The sequence below is a fragment of the Mustela erminea genome, chromosome 16 (assembly GCF_009829155.1).
Source record: "Mustela erminea isolate mMusErm1 chromosome 16, mMusErm1.Pri, whole genome shotgun sequence".
Classification (NCBI taxonomy): Eukaryota; Metazoa; Chordata; class Mammalia; order Carnivora; family Mustelidae; genus Mustela; species Mustela erminea.
In genome coordinates this window covers 4,054,001-4,069,128 of record NC_045629.1, presented here as the reverse complement: position 1 = coordinate 4,069,128, position 15,128 = coordinate 4,054,001, and the positions used below count along the sequence as shown (strand labels likewise).

Below are 15,128 nucleotides of genomic sequence, written 5' to 3'. Positions count from 1 at the left end.
TGTTCTTGGTTTACATGAAGGAGAGTCCTTGTGGACCTGTCGACCTATCACAGAAAATGAAAAAAGTCAATCAGTTCAATCACTCTGGATCTGTATAGGACCATAAGTAACAAGTTAATGGAATAGCAAGAATAATGGAATAGCAAGAATAAACAAAGCAGGAAGCTGTTTTTCCTCTAGCTTCTCTGGCATTGACTCCTTTCCCTCAATTAGTAACCATGGCCTGACCATGATATGCCTTGAATTCCCTATCCTTCTTTCCCCCCTCATTACATTAGCATAGCTACATAGTTTCCCTTTCTTTACTGTCAATATTCTTCTTGATCTTTTTCTAAAGGTTTTGTTTACTTATTTTAGAGAGAGACAGAGAATGGGTAGGAGCAACGGGAGAAGGAGAGAGAGAATCTCAAGCAGACTCCCCACTGAGCTCAAGATAACAATCCTGAGATCATGACCTGAACTGAAATCAAGAGTTGGATGCTTACCCAACTGAACCTTCCAGGTTCCCCTGTCAATATTCTTCTTATAAACAACTGTTTTTCCATTCAGTTAACTCCAAAAATCATTCCATCCTAAGTCACTCCAAAATTAATGAGTTTCTGATCCTTTCAGTATTTCTTTTTTATAGTTGATAAAATCAACAACTTTCTTCACCTTAAAACACTATTTATAATAGATCCTGTTTTTATAGTATTATAATCAGCCTTTTCTCCCTACCTATTTACTTCTTTTCTATTTCATATTATCACCTGTTTTCCTCCCTCCTGAGATGTCTTTAACTATACATTTCTAAAAAGTCCCATCCTTCAATGAGCAACTATGAATTGAGTATTTCTGATTCTTATTTGTCCCCAGCATTAGAATTTATTTTACAAAATTCTTGCATGCTTAAATAAGCATAATTCTCTCAATCACCACCCTTGCTCTCTTCCAGTGCTAAACTTCATCCATAAGTGCCTACAAAAACAAAAACACCAACTCATATGTCTTCACCTCAGGAGAAAAAGGCTGAGCACTCTTGCAAAGACACTAGGGATTCTGCTGGCATTGGAATTTTCTAAAAGCAATAGTGCAAATCAGTAGATTTTATTGCAATACTATTGATTTTCCTACTGTTTGAAAAGCATGCAGTAGGTGATGCTCCTACTCAAAAACAAAGTGATGGAATGTGTCCTCATTAAAACTAATTTAATAAGCATTTATTGAGCGTTTGTGAGCCATGAGGCATGCTCAGTATTGAATGTATGAAGATACATACTACCTTTCTAAAATTCAAATACACACACACACACACACACACATATAACATTATATAAATTCAATATACTCTTTTCATATAGGGAAAATTAAGTTTAGCAATTTAAATGTATCCAAAGTTCCCACAATCTCTACTTCCCATTCCCATTCTAACATTCCAACACTACAATGCTCTACAATATTGACACTTCAGAATATATATCTGATATATATTTGTAAATCTAGGTCATTACCATAGATGAACATAAACTGTCTTATCACTGATAAAAAATATTGTGATATTTTAATTCATACCTAGACAATAGTATATGACAGCAACACTACTTTGTTGCAATTAAATACAAGAGGTATTTTATCACTGAAGTTAAAATTATGGACCTTGGGAAATCCAGCCAACAAATAATATCCTAGGTTTTGAACCAACATAAATAATTTCCTATGTTTATAATTCTGAGCTAGTAATTTAACCTTTTATTTATTTTTTTTCTCCTCACTGTTGCAACTGCCACTGGCCTGTAAGTTCCTTCAGAGAAAGAACCAAACACAACACCTCCTACTTACAGATATTAAATCAATATTTATTGAGTGAATGAATGAACAATAAATTAGCTCTTGGATATGAATTGCTGTGAAATCCACTCTGAATAGTGCTATGTTTATAACTGCTTATTACTGTAATATTTATTGAGTGTAATTAATTCAATTGCTAAAAGCTGTTGATGTATTGCAGCACCATAAAAATAAAAATGTAGGAAGTCATCTGGACTCAACCAATTTATTTTTCCTCATAAACTGTTTTAGCTAAAGGATTCTATATCATGTATCTGTGTGAATTTTTCTGAAGTAAAAACAAAACAAATATATGCACTTAAAAATATATATTGGTAATAGAAATATTAAGAGACTTCTTAAAGCAGAAGAAAAATAAACCCAAAAGAATGAAACAAAGAAAAACAGAAAGATTAAAGATAGGATACACGTGAAGCGTTATGTAAAAATAATAATATAATATCTTGAGGAATGTAAAATACATACGGAATTAAAAATCATATCAGAAATATGCCCAGGGATGCCTGGTGCCTCAGTCAGTTAAGTGTCTGCCTTCAGCTCAGGTAGTGATCTCAGACTCCTGAGATCCTTAGGTTTGCTGCTCACCAGGGAGGCCGCTTCTCCTTCTCCCTCTGCCCCCTACCCCTGCCTCATTCTTTCTCTCTCTCTAATAAATAAAACCTTTAAAAAAAAAAAAGAAGAAAGGAAAAAAAGTCATGTGTCCAAAGATAGGAAAGAATAAAGAGTTAAATTGTTCTAAGTTTCTAGCATTTTCTGAAAAGGCAAAATTAGTAAAGTGAATTAAATTGTATGATGTTATGGTCTGAGTGTCATGTCCCCTGCTCCCCTCACCCCAAAATTTATATGATGAAATATTAAAGACCAGTGTGATGGCATTAATAGGTGGAGTCTTTGGGAGTGGCTTAACCATAAGCCATGAGAGTGAAATTTTCATGAATGGCATTAGTGTTTTTTGTTTTTTGGTTATTTTTTTAAAGGTTGAAAGTTTTCTAAGGTGATATGTAATTAACAATACCGAATTCATTTGGGTGGTTTTTTTTTTTTAAGATTTTATTTATATATTTGACAGACAGAGACCACAAGTAGGCAGAGAGGCAGGCAGAGAGAGAGGGGGAGGCAGGCTCCCCACTGAGCAGAGAGCCCAATGTGGGGCTCGATCCAGGACCCTGGGATCATGACCTAAGCTGAAGGCAGAGGCTTAACCCACTGAGCCATCCAGGCATCCTGGTATTAGTGTTTTATAAAAGAGACTCCAAAGAAATCCCGAATTACAACAAAGGACAAAAGAAATTTCCCCAAAGAGGATTCCATGTGACAAAGGAGCACATGAAAATATGTTCGACACCTTTAAATTGCACAAATTCAGGTCACAATGACATATTGCTACATTCCTAACAGAATGCAAACTAAAAAGATGGCAATGACACCAAATGTTGGCAATGATGTAGAGAAATGAGATCACTCATACATGTTTGTGGGGATGTAGAATTGTATAGCCAGTCTAAAAAACAATGTACCTCTTTCTTACAAAACTAAATATACATACAACTCAATGATTAAGCTCTTGGGCATTTACTCAAAGAAATGAAAATGTATGTTCATATAAAAATCTATACACAAATGTTCATAGCATCTTAATTTAGAATATCCCAAAACAGAAAGACCCCAGATATCCTTCAAGGGGTGAATATTTTTAATGCATTATATCCATACCATGGAATACTATTCAAAATTAGAAATTTTTCATTTTTTTTTTAGAAATGAAAAACTGAATAATGCAACTACTTGGAAGAATTACTACAGAATTATGCTGAGTAAGAAAATTCAACCCATTAAGGTTACATAATGTGAGATTTCATTTATATATTATATATTTTATAATATTATATAATATTCTTAAAATTACATAATAATAGAGATGAAGAACAGATTAATAGATTGTTAGAGATCAGGGGCATACTGGGGAGAAGGATATTGGCATAGCTATGGAAGGGCAACAGGAAGGTTCTTATGTTCTCATGTAACTGTTCTTGTTTGTGGATAAAAGAATGTGAACATGAGAAAAATTTTATAGAACTACACACACACACTCACACATGTGAAATCTGAATGAATAGTGGATTTTGTTCATTTCCTGAATGTGGTATGGTACTATAGTTTTTCAAGAAGTTACCATTTGGGAAAATGGGTAAGGAGTAAACAGAATACCTGTATTCTTTCATACAACTACATGTGAAAGTACAATTATCTCAAGATAAAATGTTTAATTATAAAAAATAAAAACCTAAAGTGTTGAATAGAAAACAAATACTAAGACAGTAGATATAACCCCAAATACACCAGTAATTACAAGAACTAGACTAAATAATCCAATTGGAAGATTAAGATTGTTATTTTGGATTTTAAAAAAAGAAGTAAAAGAAAAATATATACAGCTCAGAAAGGACACATTTTGTAGAGTAAGACTAATGAAAGTTGAAAGAAATCGATAAAAGAATATTTAATGTAAATTTGGTGCAATTCTTGAAAGCAAGAAACAATTTCAGATATGGAATATTTCATAGTGATAAAAAGGTTATACATCAAAAAGTCATAAAGTTCTAAATCTTCTTATATCCAATAATATAAAATTAAATGTATACAGCAAATATTGACACACTAAAAAGGAGAGACACACAAAGTCACCACACAAAGACACAAAGTCACACTGAAATGCACCTTTCTCAATATGAATAAATATGACTTAGTTGAAATATGTAAAATACTGCATATGTAAAATATGTAAAATACTTTAGGGAATGACAATACAGATTATTTTAAGTGTATATGGAACATTCAGAACTATTCACACCAGATGAAATCAAGTCTCAACAAGTATTAAAGGCTTGAAATTATTCTATATAAAATTATACTAGAAAGCAATAACAAAAGAGATAATTAGAAAAATCCCAAAATATTTTGAAATTTTTGCAATACATTTTTATCTAAAAGATAATCCATGAGTTAAAGAAGTAATTATAACAATAATTAGAAAATATAATTAAATGAATACTTAAAAAAAATCTTCATGAATGGCAACACTTCCGGACTCCAATTCTGGCCAAGAGGGAGTAGCCCCATTCTTCTCAAATTCCCCCCAACACAATTAATGAATCATGGACATATTCCAACAACAGGTAGAGATGACGAATGAAAAGAAAAGGATAAGGCTAATTGCCTAGGGAACTTTTGACTTGAGGAATGACAAGGTGGTAAGTCTTGTGGGTTTTCTTACTGCCTCCCATATATCCTACACAGTGTGCTCTAGGAGTCTGCAACCCAGAATCACTAACAGCAAGACAGAAAAAGGGTTACAACAAAGTCTCTTCTCCCTAAAGGACTATGAAATGATTGGGCTAAGCACATTCAATATTTTTTGGAAACCTGCCCTAATACAGTCAAGCATCAATGGAACCACTGTCCCCTTTCCCCCAGGTTTCATCAGGGCCAAGCAGGGAGCTAGCCTTACACACATCCTCTGATTCCATCACTTAGTGGTGTTCAAGAGACCATGCAGGAAGCTGATCCTCCATCTCCCACATCAAAGAAGCAGGCAGCATTTCCATTCCCCTTGAGATAATGTCACTGGGACCTAGTGGGAAGCTTAAACCCCATCCCCACCCTGCTGTAATTAAACTCAGGAAGGTGACATGAAATGGAGTTAGTGGGTACTCTGTTTTTCCTACTGTGCTAACCACCATGGATCAGCAGGAAGACTAGCTTCCATGCCCACCTGTCATCACCAAGGTGAAGTGAGGTGGTTGGAGGTGGGACTTATTGCCCTCAGCTTTCCCTCCATCTCCTCCTCTTTGTCCGCAGGGTATTACTCTGGAGAGCTGAGCATCTACCTCATCCTGCAGCAATAAAACAATGTGGTCAATCCTGCCCTTCCACCTCCCAGGTGGCAGCAAGGTCAAGAAGGAAAATAAGTGGACACTCCAGTCAAAGGCACTGCATAATCCAGTTGGCATCTGACATTCACCAGGATTTAGTTAGAGGGACTGAGGAGTTTGACAACTTGCATTTCAGTAATTTTTAATGAGGCAGTATGAGTGGGGATTCAGGGACTTTAACATACACACCCATCCAACTCTCATATTACATGGCAACATAGGGATTACCTGTTTTAAAAGGGAGATTAAAAAAGAATCCAAAGTCTCATAATTTAATACCCCAAAAGTCCAGGATATATTTTTTTAAATCACTGGTTTTACCAAAGCCAGGAAAATTATAACCTGATTGAAAAAAGATAATCCAAACACACCAATACTGAGATGAACAAGATACTGAAATTATTTGACAAGTATTTTAAACCAGTCATAATAAATATGCTTTAATTAGTAATTGCAAGTGCTCTTAAAACAAACAAAAAATTAGAAAATTTCAGCAATAAACACACACACACCCCAAATAGACATGATAGACCTGAATATCTCATCAACAAAAAATAAATAAATAAATAAAATCATGGTGAATGGGCTCAATAGCAGAATGGAAACAAAAGAAGACAAAATCATAGAATTTGAAGACAGATGAATAGAATTTACCCAGTCTGTATAACAGAAAGAAAATTGATTGAAAAACAAAAGTATAAATTTTCATAGATCTGTGGAAGAATAATATAAGAGCTAACATTGTATTATCAAAGTGACAGAAGGAAAGAAGAGAGACTGGGACTGTCAAAGTATTTAAAGAAGTAATGATAGAAAACATCCATAATTTGCTGAAAGTCATATACATACAGATTTAAGAAGCTGAGGGAAACCAGGAGAGAATAAAACCAAAGAAATCCATCCAAAGATACATCATAATTAAACTTCTGAAAACTAAAAAAAAAAAAAAAAGAGAAAAAGAAAAAACAGAAAACCTTTGAAAACAGGAAGGAAGAAAGGGCATATTATTTATAGGGAAGCACCAATTTGAATGATCAGGGGGCCCAAAGCACTGCATGACATTTTTCAGATACAAGGCAAGAATTATCAACTTTGATTTCTATATCCATGGAAACTAATCCTAGGAGTGAAGGTAAGATAAAAATATTTTCAGACAAAGTAAATTAAGAGAATTTGATGCAAGTAAATATACCTTTAAAGAATGGCTAATAAAAAAATTAAAAAAAATAAAACCTCTAAATAGAAAGGAAATGTTAACAGAAGGCTTAGAACTTTTGAAAGAAAAAATATTGGAATGGGTAAAACTTGGGTTAAATATTAAAAAAAAACTATCCTTTTCATAAGTTTTTACAATAATTTTTGATGACTGAAGCAAAAATCACACCATCTGATATGGTGCTTGATATATGTAGAAAAAGTTAAGATAATTATGCTTACAAATTAGGGAGGATTAAGGGACCTAAAAGAAAGTAATATTTCTATACTACATTCAAAGTGATAAATCAATAGCAGGGTGTGATGAGATGAGCAACCACTCAGAAAACTATACCAAATAATACACTAAAAAGCTATGTAAGTAAATCAATATATAATCCTCAATTTCTGGGTATAGCTAGAGCAGACTTTGATGGAAATGTGCAGTTCTGACTACATATATTAGCAAAGGAAGTCTGAAAAATTAATGATCAAACAAAAATTTAGGAAACCATGACCTACAGACCAAATCTTGCCTGACACCTGTTTTTATAAATAAAGTTTTATTGGAATACAGCCATACCCATTTGTTTATATATTGTCTATGAGAATTTTCATGAAACAAAGGAAGAATTCAATAATTGTGATAGAGAAATTAGACTTACAAATCCTAGAATATTTACTATACCACTTGTTACAGAGAAGTTTCAGGACACCTAGAACATCAATCTCAAGAAACTATGAGAACAAAAAGTCAAGCCAAAGAATTTAAGTAATGAAAACAATCAAGAAAGAAGCAGAAACTCATTATTTATAAAACAAAAAATGCAGAGCTTCAGGACATTACTAATAAGTTACCTTTATTTAAAAAGACAGCATGAGATAGCACCGCTATTAAGTACATGAAAATAAAGTTTGCTACCTAAATGAACTACATAATTTCCTTGAGGAAAAAAAAAAAAAAAAAACCTTACTAAAACTAAGATAAGAAATTAAAAGAAAACAATAAAACTCTATTTATTATTAAGACATTAAATCTGTTACAGAAGTTGGTAGAGTTAGGGCCTTAACTGAATGTTTTAAGTCATTTAATTCCTAAATGTTCTACTGTGTTATACTATTTTTTTGTAGTTCTTCTTTCTACTATTAGAAATGTGGTGAAAGGAGCGCCTGGGTGGCTCAGTGGGTTAAAGCCTCTGCCTTCAGCTCAGGTCATGATCTCAGGGTCCTAGGATGGAGCCACACATCCGGCTCTCTGCTCAGCAGGGAGCCTGCTTCCTCTTCTCTCTCTGCCTGCCTCTCTGCCTACTAGTGATCTCTGTCTGTCAAATAAATAAATAAAATCTAAAAAAAAAAATGTGTTGAGAATAAAAATCACAAGCTATATTATGTTAAAAGTTTAGTTGTAGGCCTCTTTTGCAGTTAACAGAAAGTCAGAACCTACTAACTTGAACTCACCGACTCAAATCTGTCCCAGGCACATACTGAGAAAAACGTGAATGAAGCAGCGGGATCAGCCTAAGGTCACACCATCGCTTTTCCCATCTCAAACCCGGAGATGTTGGCCATGAAGAACATGATAATGTGTCCTGAAAAGAATACAAACAATCAATGTTCTTTTTTTCGCTTCTGTGTTTTGAGTTTCTATGTAACAAATACTTTTCATTTGGAGAGGATCAATTTTCCCCCCTAAATTATCAAGACACTTAAAGACTGCCTCTAAAAGGGATCCATATTCATTGCCGATAAAGCTGCATCCGTTAATTTCTTTATTAAAGGCATTCTATAGGAATGTGAGAAAGGAATCACTGAGACTAAGTGGTAGGGAAAGCATATAAAAAAAAATGAAGTGGGGATGGGGCACCTGGGTGGCTCAGTGTGTTAAGCCTCTGCCTTAGGCTCAGGTCATGATCTCATGAGTCAGGTAGGCTCCCCTATATATTTTCTATAAGGTATTAATTTCTTCAAAATTGTTTAGGGGGAAAAACTTCCATTATGTTCACTAAAGGTTGAGCGCTCTTTGGTATTATTATGCTAATTGGTACCAACTGTGCCAATAAAAATGTATTAAATCCTTCCAGTTGTTGAGAAAGCAAGGGTAAACTTGCAAAGACCATCCAGTTGAGGGGGCCCCCTACTGGTAATTGGTTTCCAAGACACCCAGCCTTTGATGCAACACCCGTGCCTTTCATGCTTATTTGCAAAGGCACAGACATAGATTTCATGTTAATCTTTCTTTTGTCCTTGATTTCACACGTTATAGATGGTCAACATTTGGAACAGTACCACAAGGTGGGGAGGGTTCAGGCTCTGACTTCTGAATCAGACCACCCAGGGTTCAACAATGCCAATTTCCCAACTGACCATTCCTTTAAACCTAAGGGCAATTTATTTAAAATATCTGTGCTTTAGTGTGTTTATCTCTAAAGATAAGGATATCACAAGGCTTCTGCTCACAAAAGAAAAACCTAAAGCATTTTTGGACTCAGTAAATTATTATGTCCCCACTTTCTGCATGAGGACCCTTGAAAAAACAATAATCTTCAGTGACACACTTGGATAAACCAAATAGGTTTCTGTGACCAGAACAGACTGTAGCAAGTGTAAGTGTCCCAGGTCCCACCAAGCTGCCCTATAACTATCAAGCACATATCAACGTATGTCTGGAATGGACTCAAAGGACCCCAGTGTGCATGGTTCTCTCCTGAGAAGTTTTACAGTAAATAAATGGCCTAGGTCAGCCCACCTGAAAATGACAGAGCCAGGCAGATTCATTCATACCCATGTCTTTATGATTGTAGGGCCATCATATCTATTATAGCATAATATTTACCATTCATAATCAGAGGTGAAACCATGCAAATAATGACTCAGATTTTTGTCTTGATTAATTTACAATTCTGTTATATGATTTTTGGCAAGTTATTTAAAGATGGTTCCTCATCTTTCTTGAAAAACACAAGTAGTTCCCTTTTCTTTTTATGTTCCAAGAACAAATGACGTAGGAAGTATAACAAGATAAAAGAGTAAAGCAATGGAATTTGAGGACAATGATAATCACTAATAGATGAATATAAGCTTTAGAAATCATGTTTCATAAGACTTCATAGTCTTATGAAGTCTCCAGGCGTCACCTGAAATATAAAATATTTCATATGTGAAAATACATATGAATTGTATGTATATGTATAAGCCACTGGGTGGCTCAGTAGGTTAAAGCCTCTGCCTACAGCTCAGGTCATGATCTCAGGGTCCTGGGATCAAGCCGGGTGTTGGGCTCTCTGCTTGGTGGGGAGCCTGCTTCCTCCTCTTTCTCTCTGCCTACTCCTGATCTCTGTAAAATAAATAAATAAAATCTTCAAAAAAAAAAAAGAAAGAAAGAAAATACATGTGATCTTTGACATGTCTTTGATGTAGCATCTCAACTTGATACTTTCAGGAAACAAAGTTGTCAAATGTCACTTTCTTTTATGTTTCTTTATAAAAAGTATGAAATAAGTCCCACTTCAGCTATTGAGTGAATCAACATTAATGTATTTCATTTTACAGATCTGTTATTTATAATGAGCTTTGATGATTGTTCATCCTTATTTAATTATGAAAATTGAATATAATTTTGCTTTCTATTTTTTCTTTAATAGTATTTATTATTATATCTTAGAGTTATTTTTAATTATACATGAATGAACTAAAATAATGTTTTTTATAAGAGCTTAATTCTTCAATGTCAAGAATGTTGTTTTCTAGAATAGTAATAATGTGAATGGGAAAAGTAATATTTACATAGTCTTTGCTTTAAAATAGATTCTTTGCCCCAAACTTAACACAACTCAAGGTATATTGCCATGCAACAATCTCAAGAACAATAATTATACCAAAATAGAATTGGCTATAGAGCAAAATGCTAATCTAGATTTTGTAAGGACTTGGCATAAAAAGTATTCAGTAAAGGTATAGGGTTAAGAAAAGTTTTTCTCAGAATCTGGTTAGCTAATTATCTGAACTTGAGTATCCTGGTGAGCACAAAATAAATTCTGCTCTTCCACATTGGCTGCAAACCAGAGGACTCTTGTATACCCTAAAATCAGTGACCTAGAACAGCTAGACTATATTTTTAGTTAAGATGGTGGAGTGATGTTAATATATTTTCCCATATTCTTAAAATGCTGTTTCAGAAAACAAAAATAGTGCCTAGTTACTCAAAATTTGCTTCAGAGAATAATTAAGCCTTAGTAATTAAAAAATGGCGTTACCTGGGTCCAGAGTAGAATTGAGGATTTAGACAGATCAGAGAATTGAATGCTTCTCTTAAGAATACTGCTTAGATTGTGCACATATTCTGTGGAAAAATGCTTCTCAGTTCATATTTCCTTCCTATTTACCCTTGTTCTTTGTTATTTAGTGAGGGATCAGAAGAAAACATGCCTTTAACTGCTCCTAATTTTAGAAATCTCTGGGTAGAAATGTCCTCCACTCTCCATACCTGCCTCCAAGCCTGTCAAGACACAGAAAAGAAACACAGGATAGCACTGGCCAGGTAAGTCAGTGTGATCTGATGGGGCCTGAAGATTCACTTTCTTAGAGGCATTAGAACAAAAATTGGGTTCATAGTCCTTCAATCTTTGTTGAGCTCAATTAAATCAGATATTCAAAGTCCCTAGTAGCCCTTTCCTCTGATTTCTAAATGTTAATATCCATTGTTCTTTTTCTGCTTCTATTATAGTTAATTTTATGCATTTGTCTATAGATCTGAATTTTAAACTATTTTGGTCAGGACACACAATTAAATTCTCCCCATGGTATCTAGAAGAGTGTTTCCACAAAGCAGATACCCAGTAAAAATTTATTTAATTGAAGCACATTATTTTTTTTAATTTTAATATACTTTATTTCAATTTACATATGTCTTGGTTCTTATTCTCTAAATGCATGGTAAGTATCATGAATTGCCCTGCACCTAAAGATCTTCAGCAATGGCAAAATAGTTTTCAATCCTAATGCTGAAAATGAAAATAAAAGTCTCTCTTGAAAATAAAAAGATATAATTCCTAAAAGGGAAATTTACAATTGTATTTTAAATTTTATATAGAGGGATTTATATGGAAGAGTTATGTTGTAGAATTAATCAATGATTTTATTGCTTAATCATACCTTTCTAAAGAGGACATGATAGCAAGCAACAACATAGAGGCATCATTCATGAAATTAAATCCATAGATGTTTTTATGTGTTAATGAGATGAGTTATTAAAAAAAAAAAGAAGAAGAAGAAGAAGAAAAAGAATGATTGTTAGCCATAGCCCTTCTATGTTGACTTCTTCACTTCTCATTATTATAAGGCATCTAGGGGTAATAGGACAAGAATTAGATTAAAAATATGACTAAACAGCTTCTGCCTATTCTGAAGTAAAAGAGCTCTTCCTTCCTGTCTGAGGAGCGGAGCTCAGATGGGGACTTTTCTTTCAATGATATGTGAAGGGGAAGTTCTCAGGATAAACCTGTAATGACAGGAAAGCAGTGGATGAGACAGGGAACAAACTTGGCAGAGATGTGGGATCCTGAAGATCTCAAACTGTTGGCTGCAACCACCTGGGAGGGAGTAGTGACTCCAGAGAAGTCAGCAGTGAATGGGGTGGGTTGGGGGCGGGAGATGTGGGGTGGAGAGTGTGATGGTGTGGTTTGGTAACCTACTCACAATGGCTGGGTATCGGTCTGCCCAGTAAAGCAGACTGGAAAATCATCAAAAACACCAAGAGCATCTAAATTTTAAGGAAAGAAGGTGAGTAGTTTCTGAAGTAAAATGTAAAGAAATCTACATAAAGAAAGACTTCAAAGGTAACACGATGTCAATAAAAACGTATCTATCAATAATCACCCTCAATGTGAATGGCCTAAATGTGCCCATAAAACGGCACAGGGTTACAGACTGGACAAAACGACAGGACCCATCCATATGTTGTCTACAACAGACCCATTTTGAACCTAAATATACACCCAGACTGAAAGTGAAGGGATGGAGAAGCATCTTTCATGCCAAGGGCCTCAAAAGAAGGCTGGGGTAGTGATTCTCATATCAGACAAATTAGATTTTAAACTAAAGACTGTAGTCAGAGATACAGAAGGACACTACATCATTCTTAAAGGAACTATCCACCAAGATGATCTAACAATTGTAAATATCTATGACCCCAATATGGGAGCAGCCAATTACATAAGAAAACTGTTAATCAAGATAAAGAGTCATATTGATATGAATACACTAGTCGTTGGAGATCTTAACACGCCTCTCTCAGAAATAGACAGATCATCGAAGCAGAAAAACAATAAAGAAATAAGAGCATTGAATGACACACTGGACCAGATGGACCTCATAGATATATACAGAACATTCCACCCTAAAACAACACATACTCATTCTTCTCAAGTGCACATGGAACTTTCTCCAGAATAGACCACATACTGGGTCACAAATCAGGACTCAACCGATACCAAAAGACTGAGATTATTCCCTGCACATTTTCAGATCACAATGCTTTGAAACTGGAGGTCAATCACAAGGAAAAGTTCAGAAGGAACTCAAACACCTGGAAGCTAAACATCACCTTGCTTAAGAATGCTTGGATCAACCAGGAGATCAAAGAAGAACTTAAACAATTCATGGAAACCAATGAGAATGAAGACACTTTGGTCCAAAATATATATGGTCAACTAATCTTCGACAAAACAGGAAAAAATATATAGTGGAAAAAAGACAGTCTCTTCAATAAATGGTGCTGGGAAAACTGGGCAGCTATATGTAGAAGAATGAAACTGGGCCATTCTCTTACACTGTACACAAAGATAAACTCAAAATGGATAAAAGACCTCAATTTGAGACAGGAATCCATCAGAATCCTAGAGGAGAACATAGGCAGTAATCTCTTCAATATCAGCCACAGCAACTTCTTTCAGGATATGTCTCCAAAGGCAAAGGAAACAAAAGTGAAAATGAACTTTTGGGACTTCATCAAAATCAAAAACTTCTGCACAGCAAAGGAAACAGTCAACAAAACAAAGAGGCAACCCATGGAATGGGAGAAGATATTTGCAAATGACAGTACAGACAAAAGGTTGATATCCAGGATATAATGAACTCCTCAAATTCAACACACACAAAACAGACAATCATATCAAAAAATGGGCAAAAGATATGGACAGACACTTCTCCAATAAAGACATACAAATGGCTATCAGACACATGAAAAAATGTTCATCATCACTAGCCATCAGGGAGATTCAAATTAAAACTACATTGAGATATCACCTTTAACCAGTTAGAATGGCCAAAATTAGCAAGACAGGAAACAACATGTGTTGGAGGGGATGTGGAGAAAGGGGAACCCTCTTGTACTGTTGTTGGGAATGCAAGTTGGTGCAGCCTCTTTGGAGAACAGTGTGGAGATTCCTCAAGAAATTAAAAATAGAACTTCCCTATGACCCTGCCATTGCACTACTGGGTATTTACCCCAAAGATACAGACGTAGTGAACAGAAGGGCCATCTGTACCCCAATGTTTATAGCAGCAATGGTCACGGTCGCCAAACTGTGGAAAGAACCAAGATGCCCTTCAACAGATGAATGGATAAGGAAGATGTGGTCCATATACACTATGGAGTATTATGCCTACATCAGAAAGGACGAATACCCAACTTTCATAGCAACATGGACGGGACTAAAAGAGATTATGCTGAGTGAAATAAGTCAAGCAGAGAGAGTCAGTTATCATATGGTTTCACTTATTTGTGGAGCATAACAAATAGCATGGAGGACATGGGGAGAAAGACGGGAGAAGGGAGTTGGGGGAAATTGGAAGGGGAGGTGAACCATGAGAGACTATGGACTCTGAAAAACAATCTCAGTGTTTTGAAGGGGAGGGAGTAGGAGGTCGGGGTACCAGATGGAGGGTATTATAGAGGGCACGGATTGCATGGAGCACTGGGTGTGGTGCAAAAACCAATGAATACTGTTATGCTGAAAATAAAAAATAAATTTAAAAAAATGTAAAGGCTTGGTTGAAGATTGTAAGAAGTCTGTAGTATTAAGAAGCATGCTAGTGGCAGCACAGAATGTATATATTCATTGATTCATTAGGAAAGCAATGTTGCTTTCCTAAGATCTTGCCGTCTTCTGAAGAGCA

At 35.1% G+C, this 15,128-nt stretch overlaps 1 protein-coding gene across 2 annotated transcripts in view; it reads right to left on the bottom strand.

The window, feature by feature from the left end:
• SNTG1 (syntrophin gamma 1) overlaps positions 1-15,128 on the bottom strand; it is a 954,619-nt gene that overhangs the window by 230,868 nt on the left and 708,623 nt on the right. For both annotated transcript variants that reach the window (XM_032316414.1, XM_032316415.1), the window contains one exon: positions 8,412-8,542. In XM_032316414.1, the coding sequence (XP_032172305.1) occupies positions 8,412-8,542 (131 nt within the window). The remainder of the gene's footprint in view (positions 1-8,411; positions 8,543-15,128) is intronic.